This window comes from Chrysemys picta, chromosome 1, assembly GCF_011386835.1.
Source record: "Chrysemys picta bellii isolate R12L10 chromosome 1, ASM1138683v2, whole genome shotgun sequence".
In the NCBI taxonomy this organism is placed as follows: Eukaryota; Metazoa; Chordata; order Testudines; family Emydidae; genus Chrysemys; species Chrysemys picta.
The window spans coordinates 23,060,389-23,088,052 of record NC_088791.1 but is presented as its reverse complement, the minus strand read 5'-3'; the positions used below and the strand labels follow the sequence as shown (position 1 = coordinate 23,088,052).

General features: G+C 41.5%; 1 protein-coding gene across 5 annotated transcripts in view; it reads right to left on the bottom strand.

Moving 5' to 3' along the window:
* Nucleotides 1-27,664, bottom strand: part of SEMA3C (semaphorin 3C) — a 161,154-nt gene that overhangs the window by 73,805 nt on the left and 59,685 nt on the right. The window contains exon 3 of one of the 5 annotated variants that reach the window (XM_065554556.1): nucleotides 13,995-14,041. The exons of the other annotated variants lie outside the window; for them this stretch is intronic. Coding sequence (XP_065410628.1) covers nucleotides 13,995-14,001 — 7 coding nt within the window. The 5' untranslated portion in view covers nucleotides 14,002-14,041. The remainder of the gene's footprint in view (nucleotides 1-13,994; nucleotides 14,042-27,664) is intronic. 5 annotated transcript variants of the gene reach the window in all.

The window sequence follows — 27,664 nt, the reverse complement described above, 5'->3', positions numbered from 1 at the left end:
GAGCCTCGTCTTTACCACAGACTCAGCTGGTTAGGTAGTCTTTGAGATAGTTTGGTCTCCCCAACCTTGCCGGGGGTGACTCAGCTCTGTCTACCTGTCACCTGTGTCCTTGTCTAGCTAACTATCTCTGTGGAGTCTCCTTCCTCCCTGTGGGGTTGGTGTGTGGATGGTTGTCTCTCTCTCGATTCTGTGATGACCTCTGTATCTCTGTAGGCTCTCTCTGGGTGTTGTGTCTGCTGGCTCATCTTTCCTGCTCCTTGGGATCATTTGTCTCTCTTGCATAATCACCTCATATGCTCTGCGTGCCACTGTACCCCTCATGACCCCTTTAGTCCACTCCTTGTGGTGTCTCTCTAATGACTGGATCCTCACAGGAGTGCCTGCTTCTGGGATGGTAGGTCCTTGTCTGACCTATCATATGCTAGTGCCTGCTTTCTCTGATTGTTGGCCATCTCCTTTTGGCATCCCCATCCTTCTGGCTGCAACAAGTCTCCCCTCATTTGTAGCAAGGTTTTGGTCCTTTGTCCCCTTAGTGCCTGTGCTTGACTGTTTTGGCACCGCTATTGTGGAATATTTCATGTGACAAAAATGGTAACCAGGGTTATGAACCAGAGGAAAAAATCTTGTGTGACAGTCTGTTAGTTGTTTTCACAGCTGAGTCCACTTTCTCATTAATCTGCGAATGTGCTGAAGAGAAGGTGTGGTGGTCAAACTCCCATTTGCATGCAAATTCCTTGAATTCTTCGGAGGCAAATTGGGGTCTGTTGTTGCTGAAGACCATGTCCAGAATACCATATCTGTTGAAGTGGACCTTTGGTTTACCAATCACTGACTTGCTTCTTGTATTAGGCAGGGAATTGACCTCACAAAAGTTTGAATAATAGCACACTGTAATCAAGTACTTGAAGGTAAATAAATCCACTCCCTCCTTTTGCCATGGATAGGTGGACAGCTCATAGAATTGTAGGCTGGAAGGGACCTAAAGAGATCTTCTGGTCCAGTCCTCTGCACTCAAGGAGGGACTAAGTATTATCTAGACCATCCCTGACAGGTGTTTGTCCAACCTGCTCTTAAAAATCTCCAGTGCTAGAGATTCCACAACTTCCCTAGGCAATTTATTCCAGTGCTTAACTACCCTGACAGTTAGGAAGTTTTTCCTAATATCTAACCTAAACTGCCCTTGCTGCAATTTAAGCCCATTGCTTCTTGTCCTATCCTCAGAGGATAAAGAGAATATTTTTCTCTCTCCTCCTTGTAACAACTTTTTATGTACTTGAAAACTGTTATTGTGTTCCTCCCTGCCCCCTGGAGTCTTCTTTTCTCCAGACTAAAAAAAACTCAGTTTTTTCAATCTTCCCTCACAGGTGATGTTTTCTAGACCTTTTGTAATTTTTGTTGCTCTTCTTTGGACTTTCTCCAATGTGTCCACATCGTTCCTGAAATGTGGCACCCAGAACTGGACACAATCCTCCAGTTGAGGCCAAATCAGCGTTAAGTAGAGGGGAAGAATTACTTCATGTGTCTTGCTTACAACACACCTGCTAATACATCCCAGAATGATGTTTGCAATTTTTTGCATCGGTGTTACATTGTTGACTCATATTTAGCTTGTGATCCACTCATTACCTCGTGTGGCAACAGAGTCTCTTTCTGCTGATGGTTATCACAAAACCAGTAGGTGTACTGTGGAGGAGTGGAGTTATATATTCATTCCCAGTGAGTAAACCTACTCTCAAGCCCATCTAAGAAAGCAGTCTGTGCCCAGATGTGAGGTGTGTATTTTTTGCCTTATGTTGTTACATAATGAGGTAGGGACAACAGCTTTCTTTCCTCAAAATATGTTTCCATCTTGTACACTCTGCTCATCTTTAATTTGAAAATATGGTTCTGCTCCTACCAGCAGTTGACCTTTGTCTTCTGGACACCATGTTAGGATAGCTCTTTTGATTGCCTGTAGTTGAGTATCTCTCTCTGAAGCCTCTGATTTCCATTAGTTTTGTTACTGAAACTGGGAGATAGTGCTGCATGTTAATAGAATCAATGTCCCGATCCCTTTCTCCCAGATGGCTGATTCTGGGTATATTTGCCCTTGCTCAGGGTGTCAGCTAACACCAGTAAGCATCCTGGAAAATATCTGCTCTCTAGCTGGTACCACTGGAGATGTGTCAACATGAGGTGCAATTTCTTTGAAGCACTAAGAAGGGTCTTTGCCATGATTGTCTCTTTGATTTGTGGTCTGATTGCACTATTACTCAGTGGCCATAGGTATTTTGATGGAATCACTCCACTCCAAATACCAGAACCAGAAGCTCTTTTTATTTTCTATTTGGGCATATCTCTGTCAGTCTCTGACAGGGCTCATCTGTGATAAGCAACCAACTGCTCCTGTAAAAGAACCACACCCAATCCTTTCTCTTTTGAAGCACACTGGGATGGCAGTGGCAGTCCTGGCTCGCAATACTTCAGGATAGGGGTATCTGTTATCATTTGTCTCAGCATGTGAAATGCCTGCCTTTGGGGGCCTGCTCAGCTTCATTCAGCAACCCACCTTGTGAGCTGACACATGGGATAACTGATCATTTCTATGAAGCACTGTACCTCTTTCATATCCACTGGAGCGGGCATGTCTTTGACTGCCTTGATCATATTGGGATCTGATTTCAGTCTTTCTCTGCTGTGAGTAGATGTCCAATGTAAGTCACCTCCTGCTGAATTGCATTTTTTCTGGGTTCAGTTTTATGTTCTTGTTCCTGCCTCGCTGTAGAAAAACATGTAGTTTTCTGTCATGGTCTCGTTCAGCTTCTGTATTATTATTCCCTTCACAAACAGAGGATATAATCACAGTTATTTTCGCTCCAGGCAGTCCTTCTGGCTCTTGGGTGAGGATGCTGGACTCTTTATCATGTGCCAAAATCAATTCCTCACATCACACACTGTAAAGATTCTGGCTTTGGAAAGTTTGTCAAGATGTAATAACATATGGGAAGTGGGTAGTGGAATCTTTTCAATGCCTGGTTCAGCGGTTTTGGGTCTATACAGATGTGTAATTTGCCTGATGGCTTCTTGACCACCACTATGCTGCTTACCCAGGCTACAGAGGCCTTTACAGGTGTTCTGATACCAATGCTCTGCAGACTTTCAAACTCCTTGTGTACCGGATTACATACTGCCTCTGGAATTTTCTCTCATGCTAAGCACACAGGGTCCACTATGGGTCTACTTCCAGTCACTGCTTTGAGGCACTAGTCATCTTTGAAAATATCTCCATATATTCTAAAATAATCTCCATTGCCCATGGGACCCCCTGTTTTGCTTCTTGCACTGCAGCTTAAAATTCTGACGTTACACCATGATCAGATACATGATTGTTATGGCTGTGTTCTCCATGAGGGGTCTGTGGTACATCCATCCACCACACACGTCAGTTGGTACCATCTGTTATTTTTCAGGTTAGTTATTATGAATTCACATTTTTCCAATGGGCTGCATTATGCTCTCATTGTACATTATTAGAGTGCACCTACTCTTTGTAATGGGTGTGCTTGAGTCCAATTCACTCTGAGGAATTACATTGCAGGAGCTCCCACTATCCAGCTGAAATTGCACAGGGTGTTTCCCCATTAACATTGTTGCATGCACAGAAGTTAGTATCATAGAGTTAACAATTCTAAGGAAGGGTAGAAGGGAGTACAGCAAAATAGAGACAATGAATTTCAAGAAGGCGGATTTTGGTAAGCTCAGAGAGCTGATAGGTAAGGTCCCATGGGAATCAAAACTGAGGGGAAAAACAACTGAGGAGAGTTGGCAGTTTTTCAAAGGGACACTATTAAGGGCCCAAAAGCAAGCTATTCCGCTGGTTAGGAAAGATAGAAAATGTGGCAAAAGACCACCTTGGCTTAACCACGAGATCTTGCATGGTCTAAAAAATAAAAAGGAGTCATATAAAAAATGGAAACTAGGACAGATTACAAAGGATGAACATAGGCAAACAACACCAGAATGCAGGGGCAAGATTAGAAAGGCAAAGGCACAAAATGAGCTCAAACTAGCTACAGGAATAAAGGGAAACAAGACGACTTTTTATCAATACATTAGAAGCAAGAGGAAGACCAAGGACAGGGTAGGCCCACTGTTCAGTGAAGAGGGAGAAACAGTAACAGGAAACATGGAAATGGCAGAGATGCTTAATGACTTCTTTATTTCGGTCTTCACCAAGAAGTCTGAAGGAATGCCTAACATAGTGAATGCTAATGGGAAGGGGGTAGGTTTAGCAGATAAAATAAAAAAAGAACAAGTTAAAAATCACTTAGAAAAGTTAGATGCCTGCAAGTCACCAGGGCCTGATGAAATGCATCCTAGAATACTCAAGGAGCTAATAGAGGAGGTATCTGAGCCTCTAGCTATTATCTTTGGAAAATCATGGGAGACGGGAGAGATTCCAGAAGACTGGAAAAGGGCAAATCTATAAAAAGGGAAATAAAAACAATCAGGAAACTACAGACCAGTTAGTTTAACTTCTGTGCCAGGGAAGATAATGGAGCAAGTAATTAAGGAAATCATCTGCAAACACTTGGAAGGTGGTAAGGTGATAGGGAATAGCCAGCATGGATTTGTAAAGAACAAATCGTGTCAAACCAATCTGATAGCTTTCTTTGATAGGATAACGAGTCTTGTGGATAAGGGAGAAGCTGTGGATGTGGTATACCTAGACTTTAGTAAGGCATTTGATATGGTCTCGCATGATATTCTTACCAATAAACTAGGCAAATACAAGTTAGATGGGGCTATTATAAGGTGGGTGCATAACTGGCTGGATAACCGTACTCAGAGAGTAGTTATTAATGGTTCCCAATCCTGCTGAAAAGGCATAACAAGTGGGGTTCTGCAGGGGTCTGTTTTGGGACCGTCTCTGTTCAATATCTTCATTAACGACTTAGATATTGGCATAGAAAGTACACTTATTAAGTTTGCAGATGATACCAAACTGGGAGGGATTGCAACTGCTTTGGAGGACAGGGTCATAATTTAAAATGATCTGGACAAATTGGAGAAATGGTCTGAGGTAAACAGGATGAAGTTTAACAAAGACAAATGCAAAGTGCTCCACTTAGGAAGGAACAATCAGTTTCACACATACAGAATGGGAAGAGACTGACTAGGAAAGAGTATGGCAGAAAGGGATCTAGGGGTTATAGTGGACCACAAGCTAAATATGAGTCAACAGTGTGATGCTGTTGCAAAAAAAGCAAATGTGATTCTGGGATGTATTAACAGGTGTGTTGTGAACAAGACACGAAAAGTCATTCTTCCGCTCTACTCTGCGCTGGTTAGGCCTCAACTGGAGTATTGTGTCCAGTTCTGGGCACTGCATTTCAAGAAAGATGTGGAGAAATTGGAGAGGGTCCAGAGAAGAGCAACAAGAATGATTAAAGGTCTTGAGAACATGACCTATGAAGGAAGGCTGAAAGAATTGGGTTTGTTTAGTTTGGAAAAGAGAAGACTGAGAGGGGACATGATAGCAGTTTTCAGGTATCTAAAAGAGTGTCATAAGGAGGAGGGAGAAAATTTGTTCACCTTAGTCTCTAAGGATAGAACAAGAAGCAATGGGCTTAAACTGCAGCAAGGGCGCTTTAGGTTGGACATTAGGAAAAAGTTCCTAACTGTCAGGGTGGTTAAACACTGGAATAAATTGCCTAAGGAGGTTGTGGAATCTCCATCTCTGGAGATATTTAAGAGTAGGCTAGATAAATGTCTATCAGGGATGGTCTAGACAGTATTTGGTCCTGCCATGCTGGCAGGGAACTGGACTCGATGACCTCTCGAGGTCCCTTCCAGTCCTAAAATCTATGAATCTATGGATCCCGGTTACTTTCCTGTCCTGACAGACTGAAGCTGAGATGGTCTTGGAGTCAAATAGAGAGTGATGATATCATCACCACTGACTGATGTGCCATTCCCCTCTTGAGCAAGTCTGACTGAATCTTTCTGGGACCTTCCTCTGCTCTTGCACACACTGCAAAAATGGCTTAACTTGTCACATTCCTTGCAATGCTGTCCAAACACAAGGCCATCTCCTTAACCCACTCATCTGTTGTCCCACAATAAATGCATTTTGCTTCAGGCCTGGAACCCTGACTACGTGAACTCCTTTGCTGTTGTCTTACTGCATGTACTTAGGGGGAGTTTTGCCTCCTAGGGGTTTCATCCTTTCTTTTGAGGCTTCCGATGGATGTCCCAACTCTACGTATCTGTCTAATGTGAGATCCCCTTCCCAGAGCAGCCACTCCTGCATGTGGTGATCCCAAGTTGCACAGACTATCCTGTCCCGAATCTGGGAGTCTGTCAAGTTTCCAAAATTGCATGTGTAACAGCCAGTGTGTGTAAGGCAGTAACACAGGGGTCTTTCTCTTTCCTTTCAGATGTGTACATAGTAAGAAACCTTTATTGCTCCACAGTTTCTTTCTCCAGGGCTCCTAGAGCAGCTGTGAGGCTTGAAGCAGTGGCAAGCTTCAGAATGGTACAGGGCTCTCTTCTTTGTTCACCAGTAAGGTAAAATAACAGTTTTACTTTCCTGCTATTGTCCTCCCAGATAGCCAGGTCTGCATACAGCTTGAACTTCTCCTTCACCGGGTCCATTGCTGGTCAAGGTCTCTGGTTGGCTTCAGATGCTGTCACCATTTTTCATTAGCAAAGAGTGAAGTTGAACACAGGCTAAATAGAACAAGTGGAACTTTATTAAACCCTGTGCATTGCTCTGTCCATGTAGGGGAGTTGTTTCCAGAATAACTTCACCCATTCCCTGTTCCCCTGGTGTCCCATCAATAACAGCTCCTCCAGGGAACAACGGCCATCTAACGCCAGGCCCACTGAGGTTGCCAACCCTCAGGAATTAAAGATTAATCTTTAATTAAATATGTCATGTGGTGAAACCTCCAGGAATACGTCCAACCACAATTGGCAACCCTAAGTTCCACATGACCCTGAAGACTTGGCAGGCAGCAGCATAAGACTATTTCAACTTGTCCCTCATGCGTCATAGGTCCATATGAGTCAGAGCCCCATTGTAACTGCAGCTGTGGCAACATTGTCTGACTAGGCCCTGGATGAAGGTACAGCCTGTAACACTCTTTTTAGTTTCATTTAATCTTTGGTCTACACCAACAAAGGTGCCAGGCAGTGTCTCATGTGTTTTTGTGATGTGACCTCTTGTCTGGTTAGGGAGTGCAACGAGACCAGTTTTTTTTTTTCTTGAAGTATCTATTTTAGTAGCATATACCTTTTGCACACAAAACACAAAGGAGAATGTCTCCATTTGCTTTTGGGGTAATTCTGAGCAGGTGAAAAATTTATTATTGATATATAGCACTTTCTCTAATTTCACTTATAGGCTTTTCAAACATTTCAAAAATATAAGTGGAATCTGGAATGTTGCCCCAAAAATCATTTCTGTGAAATTTCTCCAAGCCTGCAAATAATTTCAGTTTGACAAAGAAATTTTGGTTAAAAGAAAACATGTATTTTTATACATTTTCTTCTTTATGCTTTGCAGTACTCGATATGAGGTGACTAAACAATGCTTTTAGTAACTTGTTGGGGGATTGACTTGAAAAGTCCCAGATGAAAGACAACAGGCTTCAGACAAAGAGAAAAACAATCATCTTAACTTTTCTTGATCTTCTTCCAGATTTTTCCAATAGAATGACATGACCACAGGACATGAATACATTACTTTTTTGTTTCTGTGTTTGTTTCTTTAGAGTGTATGCAATATTCCTGGAAGAGTATACTATTTATATTATTGATTTTTATCTGGAGCTGAGTTTAATTTGGGTCTCTTTGCAAACACAAGACAAGGAATAGTTCAATATAAAATTCAGGATAGGTTTGTTTTTTTAATAGTTTTTTTTTTTTTTTTGCCAAAGACATGTCAACATCTCATTGTCAATATCACATGCATTTAGGTGATCTGTGATGCATGATGCAGATTGCATGAAGAACTTCATTACTGGCTTAGTTAGAAGAAGCCAAACCATTAGAAAAGGACTTTTCTCATAACAAGGTTAACAGAGCCCTGCAGTTAACAATATTCAAACCACAGCATGGCATTATGCAGAAGCCTATACAATCATGCTTTTCCATGATTGTTGTTGAAAGAAAAGCTGAATTTTAATAGCAAAGTAATAGAGTTATAAGAATTGAAAGTCACAGGATAAATGCATCCAGTCAGTCTATAAATCTCTTGTTAGGTTTTAAGTGACTCTTTAATTAAAAAGAGAGAGCGAACAAAACAATAGATGAAAATCAGGAAATCACAAGTTAACTCATTAACATGGTCATTTGGGACAAAAGTTCACTATCAATATAGAGCAAAAAAGGAGCTGTCTGCCAAGAGCCACTGCTTAAATGTATAATTTACATGAAAGAAAATTAGTTTCTGTGCTTGGAGTGAAGAATAAATAACAGAAATGTCTGCCAAGGAGATATAAAAATGATCATGCTTCAATGAGCACTGATTCTCCACTGCCTTGCACATTGTATAATCACTTATACCTATGCAAGATAAGTATAAAATGGATGTAAAACACTCCCAGATCAGAATGGTAGCATTGTGTACAGATATCAGTGACAGCTCAAGGTATCAATGATTGCACAAATGCTTTGGAGAATTAGGACCCAGAGCTAGTTCTAGCATGTTTGCAAAACAGTCACCTCCGGTAACACAATATGTGTATTAGGGGCAGTGCATTCAGGAACTCTTTGTGAAGATGACCAGGGGCTGGTAGGGAAAGATACACCAGACAACACAGAGGAACAGAGCTTCTACAGTTGGCCTTGAACAGTGCATTGATATATGCCATTGGAAGTAGTGCATTTCACAAGCCAGTAAGAGGACATGATCATGATAGTTTGATCATCTTCAAAGCTGGTATATTTTAAAATAATTAAAAACAAAAACAAACAAACAATCAAATGGCGACCTAGCTGTAGGAGAGGAAAGTGACTTGCTGCTTTAAAGACTAAAGAATGAGGAATTGCCTCTGATGGAGACAGGTTGCTGTTCTATTGTGATTTTTTCAAAAGCATTTTAAAATCTACCAGCAAATCTACTCACCTTTGATTTGCTGCTTTAAAGTATAAAGAATGAGGAGAGATGGATTGCAGAGATCTAGATCACTGTCCATTTTGCAGGTCAATTTCTGAGGTATGGTGAAAATATGACTAGAGACAAATACCGTTTCTTGTATGGGTGGCAATGTGTGGGGAAGTGGCTCTGTGGCACATTCATCAATTCAAGCCATCTAGTAAGGTTAAGTGCATTTGTATTGCAGCTTTAGACTATGAGGAATGGGCACTATTAAAATGCCTAACCATACTTGTTTGATTTACCGATATATTGGTATGGTGCAATCATGCTACATTCCATAGTACAGACCCCAGGTTTCTCTAGAAAGGAAAAGGGAAAATAAGTGAATTTTTCCCTGACTGCAGGAGCAGAGTTATTCGATGTCTTGCCAAAGATTCCAGGATCCAGATTCCTTCATTCAAAATTATGCAAGACCACCCACACCCTTCAGCCAGGCAGTCTAGCTAGGGTTTAGCAAATTCTAATCATAATTCTTCAATTAGTAGGCCAGATTCTTCTCTCACCTACAACAGTGTAAATCTAGAGTAACCCCACTGAAGTATGTGGCATTACACCAGTATAAAAAGGGTGAGAGAGGTGAAAAGTTCTTCTTAATTTCTTACTGTGCAAGTCTTATGAGTAGTTTTATCCTTATGGGGAGAACCATCACACACTTTATTCAAGAACATCATCACGATTTGTGTACCTCAGAATAAAACTATCACAACTAGAGCAGCGCAGGGGGATTCTCTGGAAAGAGGCATTCAATTATTCAGTTGTTATTTTGACCAAATTATTTATTATCTTTGCTCCCAAAACAAAGGAACGACTGTGGCAAGTGTGAAGGGCAGTGAAGACATGTCAATTTGGTTTCAAATTACTTCAGCTAAATCAGTTAGCCTTTTCATATAGAAGCTTCTCTCTCTCTCTCTCTCTCTCTCTCTCACTCTTTCTCTCTTTCCCTCCTGTCTCACTGTCTGGCGTACAAGGTCAACAACTAAGCAGTGTTCAAGCTGCTCTGAAGGAGATTTAAGCGGTATACGTCAGAGTGTGCCTGTACATAGTAATAGAGCTCCCTTTTCATTTCTTTTCAAAAGAGATAGAGAGGGACCTTAGCACATTTCCTGCTGCTTTGAAAACCAGAGGAGCCTCAGCTGGTAGCCTGCATGTACACAGAGGCTTTTCAATCACAGCTCAAGACATTTTTAATTTCCATATGCAGGAGCAGGAAGCTCTTTTCTTGCCAAGTATGACATGATTGTTGAGCTGGAGAGGCAGAAAAAAAAGCCACACCCGAGGAGAAATCAGACATATTCTACATTGCTTTCCTCCTTCTGGGAACATCTTATCTGTTCATTATAATCTCTTGTTTTCTCTCTTTTTTTTTCCTACTGGACCAAAAATCACTTCATAAAGGAAGCATGGCAGAGCTGTCTCCCTTGAAGTTCATTCACTTGCAAAAATGCTTCACAAAGCTGTCAGGCAAAGTTCAGACAAAAGAGGCTTTGTTTGTACACACAAAAGTCAAAGAGTTGAAAAACCAAATTGATTGGATTATTGGAATTCCTTCCATTTGAAGATGAATCAGAAGCTACAGCTAATGTTGATGATGCTGTCCTCCCATTTAGTAGTGTCAACCAAATAGGATATATAAGATCAGTACTCCGTAGCCATTATCTTGCACCACTGTCAGTGGATTTGAAAATGGATCAGGCCACAAAGGCTGAACTTCCCTTTTTTTCAATTTGGGATGCCACTGCTCATGCTGTTATGTTTGAAATATAAAAGCCCTCTGAGGCCTGGGTTTCATCTCCCCGTGTATTGCTGTGATAGCGGATATCAGCTGGGGCGCTCTTGCTAACAGTCTCTAAATTTGAACATCTGGAGGAGGAGTGGGGTGGTGAGTATGAAGATGGGACATTTCCAACAGAGGGCCCTCATTGTTGAAATTCTCTTCCCTTTTTAGTTTATCACTGAGTGTGTGCTAACCTTTAAGGCACAGTGTGAGTGGTATGTGACTGTGGTGAAGATCCACAGCTGTTTGGCCTAGAGGTCTACTTATTTTGAGGCCTATGTTATTAATGTTTGTAAAGTGCTTTGACAACAGACTGGTTCAATGTGGAGGCTGGAGTGTAACAGAGCTGCATTTTATGTTGTTTGGCATTGCCATATACTGAATAATAAAGAAGTATATTAGCAACACAAAGACCAGTATTGCAGGGTAGATGGCAAATGCCTAGAAGATCTAAACTTTGTTGATGATATTGTGCTACAGAGCAACATCCCTGAAAAGTTGCAAACAAAGGCAGACAACTTGACTAAAAGAGCAGGTCAAGAGCAGCTCAAAATTAGTTATGATAATACAATCATCCTTGAAACCCTGACATGAAGCAGTAACATCACATTAGAAGGAAACAATATTAAGAAAGTAGAACAGTAAATCTATCTGGACAACACTATATTAGTCAATGGAAACTTAATGAAGGAAATTACATCAAGGATAGGAAAGGCATTTGCAGCATTTAATAAACTAAAAAATACATGTGCAAGTCAAAGACATATAGCACCAGAACAAAATGGAGAATTTTCATTTCAAATGTAATCTCGGTGCTACCATATGTCTGTGAGAGCTGGAGATCTACTAAAAAATCAGACAGAAAACTAGACACCTTTGAAAATAGGTGCCTACAAAAGATTCTGGGCATTGGTTGGAAAGATGTTTATCACCAACGAAGAAATCCGAGAAATCACCAACCAACAGTTTCTACCAGAATTAGAAAAAATGCTGGACGTATTTGGGCATGTACTCTGGATGAAGTCTCCCACATAAAGTTGTCAAGTAGAAACCAACTCGTGCGAAGAAACAAGGACACCCAAGAGAAACCTTAAGAAGAATCCTTTGCAGGGAGGACAAAATAATCAATCTCAACATCATAGAGCAAATGGAAGCAGCAGCAAAAGACAGAAAGGCATGGAAGAGACTGGTTTCCACTTTCCACCTTGTGCGCCAACATTGGTGGAGGAAGGATTTTTTTATAAAATACGAGCCTTGAGATCCTCCCATTGGAAGTCACAATAGAAGAGCAAAATATTGCTTCAGATAAAGGAGGCAACATAACATTGTCTTCAAAATCCAGCAATTGCTTAATGCAGCCAAGGCCATCACACAATACAGCCTGCCTCCACTAGAACTGGCAAAAAGACAATATCCATCTAAGAACATTCAGTTTCACTTTCCATTACTGCGGCCACTGTCAAACCACACCCACCCTGCAACGCCCCCTGGGAAGGGAAGGAAATCCCTTCCCAGTATTATTATTATTCCCAGTAAAATACAGTGGAAACAAGTCAGCATTAAATCACCCTCTTGTTTTCCTCTACCATTAACAGAAAGTTGTTTTGTTACTGTATTAAGTAGGTGGCATTGCATGGAAGTAAAGCTGATCACAATTTTTTATCAAGCTATTTTTTTCCAATGGAAAATGGCCCTTTTCATGGGAGAGAAATGAGGAAAAAATGAAGAACCAAATTTGTGTCTGTTTCCATTTGAACTTTTTCATGGAAAATATACAGCATTTTCCAACTAGTTCTCCATGAAAAGTAAGCTGCATTTGTACTTTACCTGTAATCAACTGTCATTTGTTGTTATTTATGTATTTACTGACAGGAGGATTACTAAAAGGCTGTGGGCAAAGTAACTACCAAGAATAGATATGAGTCACTGAAATTTAATTATTGTTCTTACTGAATAAAGGAGTTTTGAAATATTGCTGCCACTGTACTTGTTTTCCTCTTAATTTAAGTGCCCCAGCTTACATCATTTTCTTTTATGATAGGCTATCACTAATTTTCTCTGTTGCTTCCTGCTATTGACCATAAAGAACTTGAACCAGAACCTTGCTGGTTTGAAAGTCTAAGAAAGTCAGAGCTTTATTAAAAATCTGTCATTCCCAAAGGCAGTCACTACTTAATGTAACAGATACAGATGTGTCCTGCCCACAACCCATTTAACCTATTCTTTAGCGATATAACCAGTTACCACAAATACTTGCTGCCCATTTCTGCAATGTGCTGGAGATGGCTCTTAGTATCCTCTTATTAAAATTCACCAAGGATATGGAAGGGAAGATTGGGGTTATTTGAAGTTCAGCTCCACACATCTGGATGCTTCTGCTAACCTATCCCTGCCAGAGATGACTTACCGACCCTCTGTGCTCATAAAACACTTCTGAGAAGATACTCTTTAGCCTTTAGGTTCAGGTATTTCTAAAAGAAATTGTCTTGGGATGAATATCCTCAGAATCTGTACAGCCTCTTTTTCAACCTACCATCGCTATTTGAAACTGAGGGCATTAAACATTATTAATGTTCAGAATTGTATTGATTGTCTAATGGAAGCACCCATAAGGAGCTAGGGACTGTCCATGCACATAGGAAAGCATGCTCCCTGTCCCAAACAGCTTACAATCAAAGAACATTTTACTATAATATCACTATACTTCATACAATTTTCCATCCATCCATATATGTATGCCTCCATCCTTCCTTCCTGGTTTTTTATACAATGGCAATTAACATAAATTCCCAAGAACAAAGGATAAAATGTCCTAAAGGCCTCCCTCATCGTTATTATGGGGATGAGGAAGTGTTCGTGTTTAAAAGGGAATACAGATACACACATACTCTAGTCCCTCCCAACACTTTTCCTTCCATCCCCCAGTACCCTGGAGTTAACACAAGCTAAGGGGGAACATTTCTGAGGGAGACCCCTCTCAGAATATTGACAGCCCATCATTTGCCCTTTGTGCATTTCATATGGCAGCCATTCTCACCATGTCTCATTGTAGCTTTCAGAGATTAATAAATTTACCTTCCATTGAATACTACAGCACTGTTCACAGAGTCCAGACTGTGTGCCTGAATTGGAACAGAACATGGTTAAATGCTCCAAAATATTCAAAACAGTGTAAGTGACAAAAACATGATAGTTTTTAAGCATGCACTATTGAGGTTACAGTTTTTAGACTTAGAAAGTTTTCCTGTGTTCCTTTACTTCCTCCCTACATTCCCCCTCACAGTCAAATTGATGCAGAATTACATTCACTCCCAGGGCTAATAAAAACACATTGACAAAGCACATCTCAAGTGCTGAGATAGTTCATTACGATCTCTATAAAAAAACAAGAACCATCTCCATTGTGGTCAGACTGAAGAACCCCTTTCACTGTAGTCCTTTCTTTCTCAAAGAGCAAATTCTCTGAAGAGTCAGCTAATTTCCATATATCTAGGATTGGTATTACTGCTCATGCTGCAGTTTAATCCCTGACTTTAGTGATGTTACTAGTTTCAGCTGCGTTTCTAGGCTCTTGGCACAGAAGCTGCATCACTACCCACAAATCTCCTTAAAACACAATGGTCTCTCCCGCAGCAGTCTTTTCTCGCCACTGTACTATAGTAACAAAATAGAAAACATATGTTTTCACAGTCACTATTCCATTACAATATTTTTTAATCAATTTAGAATTAGCTGACAGTGGGTCAGGATCTGAGGTCCTTCTTTTTTTTAATTCATTCTTCAGTGAAGTAATGAGAGTTTTGATTGAGCAAGGACTGAGAAAAAACACCTCAGTGTTGGGGGGGGGGAGGGTTAGTGCCTAATGGATCAGCTGAAGGAAAAGTGTTCCATGTTCAGCAGGAAAATGCAGAGATGTTTGCGGGAGAAGTGAACAAATGGGCTTTAGAAGCTGTCGGTGGAGTAGGTGAGGCACAACAATATCAAGTGACAAGAATGATTAAGTAGCATGGAAGCAAGGGAAGGTGAGGACAAAAAGCTTGAATCTGATGCAGAGGAATTCAAAGAGGGGTGACATGGTAAGTGCAATAGCTGGGGAAGATGATCTTAGTTGCTGCATGTTATATGGAAGGAAAGGGGAGGGGTATGTGGGTGTCTAGGAGCCCAAAGACAAGGTGATATAGAAGGCCAATACTAAAAACATAGATTCGTAGATTCTAGAACTCGAAGGGACCTCGAGAGATCATCGAGTCCAGTCCCCTGCCCGCATGGCAGGACCAAATACTGTCTAGACATTTAGCTTCTCTGCAATGGCCTTGTTTTCCTTGAGTGCTCCATTAGCACCTCGATCGTCCAGTGGCCTCACTGATTGTTTAGCAGGCTTCCTGCTTCTGATGTACTTCTAAAAGATTGCTGTTAGTTTTTGTATCCTTAGCTAGTTGCTCTTCAGATTCTTTCTTAGCCTGCATAATTATGCTCCTGCATTCATAGATTCATAGATTCATAGATTCTAGGACTGGAAGGGACCTCGAGAGGTCATCGAGTCCAGTCCCCTGCCCGCATGGCAGGACCAAATACTGTCTAGACCATCCCTGATAGACATTTATCTAACCTACTCTTAAATATCTCCAGAGACGGAGATTCCACAACCTCCCTAGGCAATTTGTTCCAGTGTTTAACCACCCTGACAGTTAGGAACTCTCCCCTTTAAGGTCAAGTTCAGGCCCATGGTCCTGTTTTGACAAAAGTAACCGGAAATGCTGGTACCAGAAGCTGGATATAAGTCAGCGGTATGCCCTTGTTGCCAAGAAGGCTAACAGCATATTGGGCTGCATTAGTAGAAGCATTACCAGCAGATCAAGGGAAATGATTATTCCCCTTTATTCGGCACAGGCCAGATCTGGAGTACTGCACCCAGTTTTGGGCCCCCCACTACAGAAGAGTTGTGGACAAATTGGAGAGAGTCCAGCGGAGGGCAACAAAAATGATTAGGGAGCTGAGGCACATGACTTATGGGGAGAGACTGAGGGAACTGGGCTTATTTAGCCTGCATAAGAGAAACGTGAGGTGGGATTTGATAGCTGCCTTCAACTATCTGAAGGGGGGTTCTAAAGAGGATGGATCTAGGCTGTTCTCAGTGGTGGCAGATGGGGGAGGTCTAGGTTGGATATTAGGAAAAACTATTTCACTAGGAAGGTGGTGAAGCAATGGAATGGGTTACCTAGGAAGGTGGCGGAATCTCCATCCTTAGAGGTTTTTAATGCCCAGCATGACAAAGCCCTGGCTGGGATGATTTAGTTGGGGTTGGTCCTGCTTTGAGAAGGGGGTTGTACTAGATGATCTCCTGAGGTCTCTTCCAACCCTAATCTTCTATGATTCTTCCACGAGTAAGGGTCTCTGTTCTGGCAGGTGAGCAGCACTGAGGCTGGAATTACATAGATCACTGGATTGGTCTTCTCATATAGTTTCAGTATGCTACTAATATCAGTATAGGTCAATATGTCATATCTATGTTCATGTAACAATTATTCTTTTCCAAATTTCAAGTTAAGGGAGTTACCCATCTCTACCTTGTTCATACCGGAGGGATAGAGGAACAAGTAAATGATAGTATATCTCAGTAACCAAAATTGCAGGTAAGTAAGTGTCACTTTTCCTCAAGCCATTAATAAGCCAGTGCCCTACCATGACGTTATGAGGTGTTGTGCTGTTGGAGATACCATCTTTGAGAAAAGAAGTGGTCACTACTGATTCCATGGCACTTTTTACAATTGTACCTACACAAATCTTGGTAATTTCAACTATTCAAAATATTCTTCACTCCCTGTCCTATTCTGTATTGTTTCTCTGTACTACTAAATTATCCCCTGTGGATCTAATTCGGGTAGTTTGGTTCAATTTGGGTCAGCCTCCAAAGGAATGCTACTCAGGCTTTGCCACTGGAAAGAAGCAAGCTGATGTCTGTAGGTGGATGTGGGAGATTCTTCCAGAAGCTAAGGAAAGTTTGGTTTGGGAGATGAGCACAGCTCAGGCCTCTTCTTATTCTGTTTTCCTGTTTTTCCCTAAAATGTATTTTTGTGGTATACAAAAATGCATCCACGCCCAGAAGAAGGATGGTGATGTGGTTGCATCTGCGTAAGGTTTTGTGCTAATCAGCTTGCCTATGTTAGAGAAATCATTTTACAAATTCATGGGATGTTGTAGCTTGCTGCCTTAATGGCAAGAGCCAAACTAAATAAAGGTTTCTGTCATTACACCTAGTCGTGAATTTCAAGAGAAGTTAGAAGTAACTTTGAAGCATTAAGTGCATCCTTAACATGCATTACTTGTATCACTGACAACCCCAGAACTTCTGGAAAATCTTCCTTAGCAGATAATTAAGGCTTGTTATGTTGTTTTAACTGCACAAACAAAAAGCCTTCCAAAATGTAAATATGTGTGCGAGTATTTACTCCTTCCTTATTTATTTTTTCTACTTCATTTAATAATGGATTTGGAGGTTGTGAGTGGATCCATTACCAAAAGTCCTTTATTTGATGTGGGTGTTCCCTTAGTGAGTCAGCCGTCTGGTGTCCCCGCACCCTCCCAGCCATCTCTAAAGTTGGTAGGAACAGCTCTTGTTTGAGGACTCATACTTCTGTGAGTAACATGGTTGTTGTTCAAACACATGCTACATAACCATATTTCACTCGGTATGTACCCCATAAAGAAGGTTGAATATAGGTGAAGGGTGAATTTAGGAGCATATTCCACAGTCGCATACTACCATCAATCTTCATACTCAGCTGATCACCAGCTGTTGTTTGGAAGAAACTAGAAAGAGAGGCATAGACTAGTACACTGAGCATGAGCCGGTACATCAGGAACTACATCATTCTAATTGTGCCATGTCAGTGTTTCCCACTGTGGCACGTCACATAAACTCTCTGCCTTCATTTCTTCATCTGTAAAATGAAGATAATAGTAACATACCCACCTCACTGGGAAATTAGGAGGATGTGTTAGGTAGAGTCTGTAAAGCACTTTGAAAGGGAAGGACTGTAGGAAGTTATTTCAAGTGCATTTCCCATGCAAAACCAGTTTCTTTTGCTTGACATCCAGGACTTTCAGACTTAATAAGTTCAGCCAAAACTCTGGTTTGGATTTAAGAGATAACTTTTGTGCTTTTCTGTTTAGATTTCATCTGAACGGGAAGCTATTTAAATAAATAAACCTTCTGCAGTCACTCACTCCATGTTTAAACTAGACTTGCCATATTTATTCAGCAGCAGTATCATCCAGTATTTGAGGAGTGGGGGGGGAGGGGAGAAGAAGAATTTTTACTTCTTTCTTGTTCACAGATAAATATGAAAATATTTTAGATAAACGCTACATGTTTAGATAATAAACCCTATGAGTTATTTAGTCTCTGGTGATTTCAGCGCAATCACTTATAGATAACGATAGCTCCTAACATTAGTGGGCTATTAGACCCTTTGGGTATGCAGAGCACAGACAAAGAGAAGAGGATGATATATTATTGTTTCCAGGTTGAAGAAATAACAGCCAGGGAAAGCTGCAAAGTGTGCTAAGTGAAAATAACACATGGCTATTTGATAGCCTGTGGTGTTGAAACAGCAGGTTCAAGGCTGCGATGTCTCTCCCAGGATTCCAAATCCAGAAATAATGACCACGGTTGTTTAGATTCCTCCCTGATAGGCTAGACTGTGACTGGCAGATCATAGGTGGGCAAGGTGAGTAGGGTGCAAGGAGTCAGTCACAACTACAGTCTCTGTGCCCTCCCATCTTGGTGGGGAAAAAGCAGGGCCATATCCCTACCCCTTCCACATTGACAAGAAGATCTGGCCAGATACAAGAAAGCAAACACACTGCACCATCCAGATGGATAGTGAACAAGACATGCTCCCTCTGTATGTATCAACTGAGCTTAGATTACACAACCTGGCCCTTAAAGTACAGTGCGTGGTTTTGGCATTGCTATGAAGAGCAGTTGGAGTCTGATCCTGCTCTCAATGAAGTGTACAGCAAATTCTCATGGACTTAAATGGTGCAGGTCTGAGCCCTGGTTTATAAGTGTTATAACTGGAATGTGCTCTCCATATATAAATGCAGGGCCGGCTCCAGGCACCAGCTTGTCAAGCAGGTGCTTGGGGCGGCCGCTCTGGAGAGGGGCGGCACGTCCAGGTATTCGGCGGCAATTCGGCGGACGGTCCTTCACTCCGCCTGGGAGCGAAGGACCTCCCGCTGAATTGCTGTCGTAGATCGCGATTGCGGCTTTTTTTTGTTTTGTTTTGGTTTTTTGTTTGGGCTGCTTGGGGCGGCCAAAACCCTGGAGCCGGCCCTGTATAAATGCATGACTCTCTGGCCTTGTCCAGTCAAGACATAAGCAAAATGCTCATTAACTTTAAAGGAAGGTTTGCCTATGTCAGGACTACAGGTCAGTGCCCTTTATGTACGCACGGTATGTAATACATTTTTTCTCATGAAAGTGTGACCAAGAAGGTAACATCAGCATTCATTTAGAAAATCATTTAAAAACCATTTAGAAGAAGGAAGGGTCATTTCATGAACTGTGAGTCAGAGCTCCTGGGGACTTGCTAAGTGAACTTGTGCAAGTCTCCTAACATCACTGTGTTTCAGTTTAACCATCTCCTATCTTTCAAGGTTATTGCTAAACTCAGTTAATAAATGCTTGTAAAGTGCACAATGATCCTCAGAGGAAAGGAGCGTATAAATACACATTATTATTATATCACATTGCCACTAAATCATCTAAAGCTTGTATACCAGTGGTGGGCAACCTGCGGCCCATGGGCAGCATGTGGCCTGTCAGGATAATCTGCTGGCGGGCCACCAGTTTGTTTACATTTGCACAGCTGCCCGCAGCTCCCAGTGACTGCGGTTCGCTGTTCCCGGCCAGTGGGAGCTGCGGGAAGTGGCGTGGGCCACAGGGTGTGTGGACAAGTTAGACCTATGTGAGTTGCAGCAGAATGAATTGTGACAGCTCTGAACCTCTTTTAATCTGAGAAATCATTTACCAAAGGTGTGTTATCCTTGCTAGAATTTCTCACAACTGGGAGTGCAAAACAGTGACCTTTTAAACTCATAGCCTGTTGTACACAAATATTTTGTAACAAGTCCATTCTTTTAGCTGGTATTTATTTAATAGGGCTTGACTGCGTTATACATGATATTTTGGCTTGCTACATCACAGGGAGAATACATGCATGCATTTTAGGAACCTGATCTTTTAGCATGTTATGCTAAAAGCAATAATCACAATCATCACCTTTGTTACACTCCTACCTACACTCACACCCTCCTCATCTGCCTTTGTTTGTTACTCCATGTTATGTTATGTCTAACTGAGACTAAAAGTTCCTTAAATCAGGAACCTCTTATTTGTTTTTTTTTAAATATGGTCTCAGAGAAAATAGTGTCATCTCAGACCTGTGTATATTTGGTCTGTGGAATATAAATTATCAAATACATTCCTTTTGCAGGCATTACGTCAGATTAGGGACCATAAAACTTTGCATAACCAAGGGATTTATTGTCAATCTTCCACTGTGTTACTCCAGTTTTACGCAACTGTACCACCACTGAACTCAACAGAGATCCATGGGCATAATAAAGCAGTGTAAAGCATTGGAGAATCAAGCCCTGGTTGACTAAGCAGGGCATTACGAATAGTGCAATGGTTAGAGAGGTGCCTGGGAATCTGAGTGACCTTCCCAATTGGCTGCTGGCAACATATGATGAAATGGGAGCGGATGGGTATCACCGGAAAGGCCCCTGTGAAGAGGGTCCCCTGTTCTTTGCAAACAACTCTTGTCTCAGACCTGACAAACTCACTACATCAAATATGTTGCTTTCATGGTATTTGTCTATGAAGGGCAGCTTGTGAGGTCTCTGCTGAAAACTTATCAATATGCATGATCATTGTGAGATGTGTGTATTGGTAATATTTAAGGAATAATGTAACTATATTGAAAATTATACCCTTATGGTCTTAGAGTAAAAGTTAGTCACCAGGGAATTATATGTCTTGATGATGAGCCATTCAAGCGGGATGGAGTTGTCACAGCTGATTATGCAGTGTATTGTTCAATTGCCCCATCCCAGAACAGTCAGTGGCAAATCAAAGATGACTGTAAAACAGTAAAAACAACTTGTGGGTGGGGGGGGAGCAACATTACAACAGACAGGGGATCACCCTGTCTGCCAATAGAGGCAAAAGACTGATTCAGTATATGAGAGGGCAGAGAAAGACCCTCTGCTTCCATTCACTGAGGATACATCTTATTGAGTGGGGATATTTTTCATGACCGATTGGATCCTGGTTCCTGTGAAGCCAGTAAGCGCTGCAACATTGTGGACTTTCGGGGGGGACCTAATTTATTGGGTAGGAAAAGTAACTGTTGGCCCTAGTTCACACTTTCTGATATTGTTTTGTATTGTAATCCTTTGTTTCCATCACTCTCTCTTATTTATAGTGGAATCTTTATTCTTTTTTAAATAAGTCTTCTTTTCTTTCATTACAAGTGTTGTGTATTTTACAGGAGTGGTGGTTAAAGGTAAAACTGGTAAAGTCAGATACACTGCTCCTTTGGGGGCTGAGGATCTGGTATTTCTGTGAGTAGCCAGTGTCAGGGGCTGGATACCACAGGGGAATGCTACAATGGTACAAGGGGACTTGGGTATTGGGGTGCACCTCTTGTTAACCTGCAAGGCAAAGTCAGGGCTGGCATAGCATGGAGGAGAGTGCTTGTGTGGCTGAAAGGCTGGTGGTGCTAGGGAGCTAACACCCAGTTACCACAAGCAAGACTCCCTCATCCTAGAAGCAGGGGGTAACAAGGTGACTTGCAGTCCCAGGTATCCCAAGAGTTGTCACAATATGGCCTAGTGGTTAAAGACACTAGGAATCAGGACTCAAGTTCCTGGTTCTATTAATAACTTGCTGTGCAGAATAGGACACATCTCAACCTCTGTGTCTCAGGTTCTCCATGTGAAAAATCAGTATAACAATACTTATTCACCTCACCTGGGTATACTGATACTTAATTATGCATTTTTTGTGATCTTCAAATAAAAGTCACTTTCCAGCCTCCAATATAACACTGCTGCCGATTTCACAATTGGGAAGACTGCTCTGAGCATGGAGCAATGTGAGAGCGTGTCGTAGTGTGTCGTCATTGTGCACTGCATTCTGAGCACTGCTGTTTCACGTGCATTGTTCTGCATTGCCCTGCAGATCTAAGATAATTAGTGTAGGAAGTCTAATTTCTTATCCTAACCATGTGAAGCAAGGCAGGCTGTCCCTTCTGAATTCTGACTCCATATGCCACTTTACCACTTAAAATCAGGGTATGGGAAACAACGTAGCAGTTTAGAAGAAATGAACGACAGGTTCATGGGTGGCATCTTTGAATGATGAGTGATTTACAACTGGTAAAGTAAATCCCACAAAAAGGACTTTAGTTCATTCACCTGTTGTTCTGCAGTAGTTGATGCATAAATCATACACTAATAGAGAAAACATATAACTATTTCCTGAGGCTTTAAATTATGATACAGCAACCACAATAATCATATTTTAGGCCTTGATTTGAGAAAACCTGTATAAATTCTCACTTTTTGCGGGGGATGGGGGGAAGGGAAGGGTGTCAGGGTATTTGAGGAAAGAGGCAGAAGCAAACAAAAGCAAAAATAAGCCTTCATATACATGTTCTGACAATAAAGAGTAGCAGTGAAACAGGGCCCAAACTTGGGATTCAGTGGAAGTTTTGCCATTGATTTCAGTGAACAGGCAGGGTTATTCCCATAGTATTTTTCTATGCCTGAATGATGCCTAGAAATATAACAAAAGCTAGAATCAAATCACCAGAAGACCATGAGAATCATTTATTTCTTTCTCCCCACATACTGGTCAAATTGATATATCTGGACTGGCATAGAGGTTACATAACAGAATTCAGTAATCATGACCAATTTGTAACTTGAGATGCGACTCGAAATACTGCATACACAATGTGTTTTAGTTACCTTTGGTATTTCAGGGGATGGGTGTATGACAATGAAAAATAGTTTTCAAATAGTTAAATAAATCTTTTTTTTTAAATCTTACTGATTCAGTTTGGGTCTGGAAATTGGCAAGGGCTCTTCTGTGTATAAATGTATATTACAGTGGCACCCAAAGGCCCAAATCAGAATCAGGGTCCCATTGTGCAGGGAGCTGTACAAACACATACTCTCATAGAATTTATAATCCAAGAAGGCAGGTGACATTCACTGGGGGAAATTGCATATATGCAAATTGAATATATTTCATATATTGCAATACTTTTTTTCTGACTAGAGAGAGAGAGAGAGAGTATATAACAGCTAATCTACTTCAGTGCCTCAAGCCTTTGTAAACTGGATGGTTTCTCCTCGGCATCGCAACAGAGGAGCAATGCAAACCAGGGTCCTGATCCTGCAAACCAATATTTATGAGAGTAACCACATTGTTTTCAGATGGACTAATCACGTCAGTAAGGCTACACTGATGATTCTTAGGCTACATTTTCACTACGGGGGGGGTCGATTTAAGATACGCAAATTCAGCTACGCGAATAGCGTAGCTGAATTCGACGTATCGCAGCCGACTTACCCTGCTGTAGGGATGGCGGCAAAATCGACCTCTGCGGCTTCCCGTCAACGACGCTTACTCCCACCTCCGCTGGTGGAGTAAGAGCGTCAATTCGGGGATCGATTGTCGCGTCCCAACGGGATGCGATAAATCGATCCCCGAGAGGTCGATTTCTACCTGCCGATTCAGGCGGGTAGTGTAGACCCAGCCTTAGTGAGTATGCAGATATGGTTCGCTAAAATCATGGTGCTGATTATATAAATGATACTGGCTTGCTACTGGGCAGACATTTTTCTGTTCTCTTTTCCAATCGACACAAAGCCAGACACACACTTACCTGGTACAAACCGATATAGCTCCATTGAAGTCAGTGGAGCTATACCAATTCACACTAGAGGAGAATCTGGCTCAAACTGTGAAATTTGGTAGCTTCCACCCCTTTTACCAATGTGTCTCCTCTAAAATTATTGTGTACATTTGCTGAAAGCAGATTTCCTTGCTCAAAAATAGCTCACACTCTGCAAAATCAAAGTAATTGACACTAGGAATTAATTTAATTGTTCAACTATTATATACTAAATTCCAGACAAAGCTATTTATATAACTCCAATATGGTTCTAATTTAAATAAGCCCTATTAATTACATTTAATTAATGGTGGTAGCATGCATGTGTATAACAACTGAACGTACAGTATAATATGTTTGGCTTTCTGTTCTACTGTGATGATACCGTTGCTCAGGAGACATTAGCACTTGGCTAGATTTGACTGAACAAAGGAAACTATATCAATAGCCTTGGGGAAAACATCCTAATCAGAAACAAGTTCTTATTTAGACAAGATTGCCTATACTGGACACTGAAGCAATAAAAAAGCATAAAATAACCACTGATGTCAGTTATAGAACAAGAGTGTTGCCATTATGGAACAGACAAATGGTCTAACTATCCCCAGAACCTTGTCTCTAATGCATCAGAGGAAGATATACAACACTTATTATGCATGTAATTGTATATCCACAATCTTATACTATTTCTGATTCTATCTGATGACTATGGATTGAAGGTTCTGGTAACCTTCCCCCCATATCTCTGTAACATCAGAGGCTATTCTTATTGGTCTAATGGATTGGAGGACAGGAAAGGGAGTCAGGAGACCTGGGATATATTCCCAACTCTGCCATTGACCAGCTGTGTGACCCTGGGCAAGTCACTTCACCTCTCTCTGTCTCTGTTCCCCTCCTGCCCTTGGTCTGTCTTGTCTATTTAGATCATAAATTCTTCAGGTCAGGGATTGTCTCTTACTATGTGGTTGTAGAGAATCCAGCACAATCTCATTCTAGGCTCTATGGAAACACAAGTAATAATGAGGATGAGTAATAGAAATGCCTAATCCTTTTATTTATTTATTTTGTTAAATCTAACAGCTACTGTGTTTGCCTGTGGATTTTAGCCCTTCCAGTGACTTTAATAACTCCCCCTCCTTCAGCTTGCCATTTAGCCATATGGTACTGCCTCGTGGTCAGCACCACCTTGCACAGAGGTCAAAGATAATTATATTATGGCTGCTGTTAATTAGTGGCTCAACCACACTGACTTCTTCAATGGCTGACACACAGAACTATGAACGATACAATCATCCCCCATCATGGAAATAGAACCTGAGAAGGGCCAGAGACCACAGGAAAGTGATGTGCAGTGACGGCCCCCAAGTAGTACGTAACTAAGTCAGTGCTGTGAAAGGTCAGAAATCCATTGTGAGGGTGCATTAACCACAGGCACAATGTCAGAGCTGCCACTGAACGACCGTAGTTATGTCACCGAAGGCGGAAGTGCATGTCTTCAGAGACCAGAAATCCAAAGCCCTTCCCACTCTCAGACCAACAGCCTGCATACAGACTAGCAAGAGGCTGGGCTGAGCAGCCCTGAATGACCAACCCAAGGAGCAACCAAGGCTGGGAAAATGGCTTACACTGGGCTTTCCACTGTGTTCTTGTTTACGTGTTTATTACTAGTGATATCCCAGGAAGAGACAAACTTTGTACTTACACAGATCACATAGACTGGAAATTCACCTTGTCAGATGAATGATAGTTGGCCACCATTCAGAAATGTCAATTCTGTACCAGGCTTGTCCTTTCGGTCAGTAATTCTATTTTTTCCTGTAAATTTTTAAGTGTAGCCACATTTGTGATTTCTGCCATGACACAATCCATTTTATGAACAGTATCTGTCATGACTACATTTGATTACACTTCCATGTTCCCTTCCAATGTCATCATAATTATTATGGGCCTGATCCAACCAAAGGATCTGCCTGTGTGGACCCTTACACCTTTCAAAATCAATTGGATTCCATGAGCTCACAAGATCCCATTATAGGATTGTGGCCATATTTTCCCTTCACATGGACAAGTTAATACATGATAAACTAAATGGGGGGACAGAAGGAAATAGCTAAGATTCAAATCTTAAACATGAAAGACAAATGTTGATGTTAATTATGACAAATGTCTATGATTAATAGATTAAGAGGCAGATCCTCAGTAGTGCATCTGCCTCTATGTGACTAAATAAGGTGTTAACCTAGCAAACCAATTAAGTATTAAGCGTAATTTTAAGTGAATGGATAGTCCCATTTAGGATTACTCAGGTGCATAAAACGAGGCATATCTTTAAGTGCATTCTTAGATCAGGCTTTAAGTTAGGATAAAAACGTAAGTGAAGAAAAGCATTCTTATGGGAGGAAAACAAAGAAATTAGATAAAGTGGACATTATTGGTTTAGTTACTGCAAGAGGGAATAGTCTTGCATTGCCTTGCTGCAGGTAAAAAGATGAACTTTAGGAACAGCCAGAATTTGTAAATAAACCCAGGGCTACCACTGTTATAAATAAATATGCCAGCAGGGGAAAGAGTCCTCAAAAAATAAGAAGCGAAGAAGACGATGCAGCAGCAGCACCAATCTGGAAGTCAGATTGGCAATATAAAAGAAGACTGGTTCCTGTGTGGGAGTAGAGGAGGGCTGAGAATACCAGAAGTTCTGCTGCCCTTGCACAGGCTGGCCCGAATGCCTTTGAGGAGCACAGCCATTACACATTTCTGGAGCCCACACAGGTGCTTGCTGTGCAAATGTGGGGAAGTAAGGTAGGGTGGCAGGACATATCCTGCCGCTCCTCCTCAACCCCAGCTAAGTAAGGGGCACATATTATTTTTTGTTTGTATTACAGTAGCCCCAAGAGGGCCTACACAAAACCAGGACTCCACACAGTGCTCCAAAAACGTAGCAAAAGTCCCTGACCCCAACTGGTTTTGATCTAAGTAGATAAGGGAGGGAAACCAAGGCACTGAGGGGAAAATGACTTGCCCAAGGTCACCAAGAAGGGCAGTGGCAGAGCTGGGAATGGTACCAGGTCCCCTGAGTCCCAATGCCAGGTCCACTTGATCACATGTAGCATTTTGGAGCCTCCCAAGGAAGGTGGAGATACCACTCTGGAATGTATCTGGAATGGGCATGCTGGCAGCTTGTATAAGGGGCACTGGCTGACTCAGAAAGCACGCCTTGTGGGAGTTTTAGGTGCAAGTTAGCCCTCCTGCACCCTTCCCAATGCACTTGAGGGTGCCAAGGATTGACGGGTGTACTGTGTATTTGTTATGGATAGCAGACTGGCAGCACATGCTTGAGGAGAAATATGTGGAAGCTCTTACTCTAAACAGTCATGAATGGTTTGTGGCTTTAACTAAAAATAACAATAGCCAGAAATGTAATGTGAATTTGCTTTTCTTTTTCAGTTCAAATTATCTTGCATGTTATGATCAAGAAAGGCCATGAGTTTCAAGTGCATGGCTTTTCTAGTCTTCCACTCTTCTTCCCCAGCTTCCGCAATGCACACTTGTATTGCAGCTTAACAGCACCTATTGTGTATTACAGGTGCTGTCAAGGTAATAATGCTTGAAAAGGAAAGGACAAAGTTTGACTCTGAGAGCCCAGAAGGAATTTGATGTGGGGGGAAAGTTCCTCTTTTTACATGTAATCTGAAAAAAATTGACCTGATATCACTGACACACAATAAACATGCAATCCCATCAATGCCATTTTTACAGTCACTTTTCAGAATG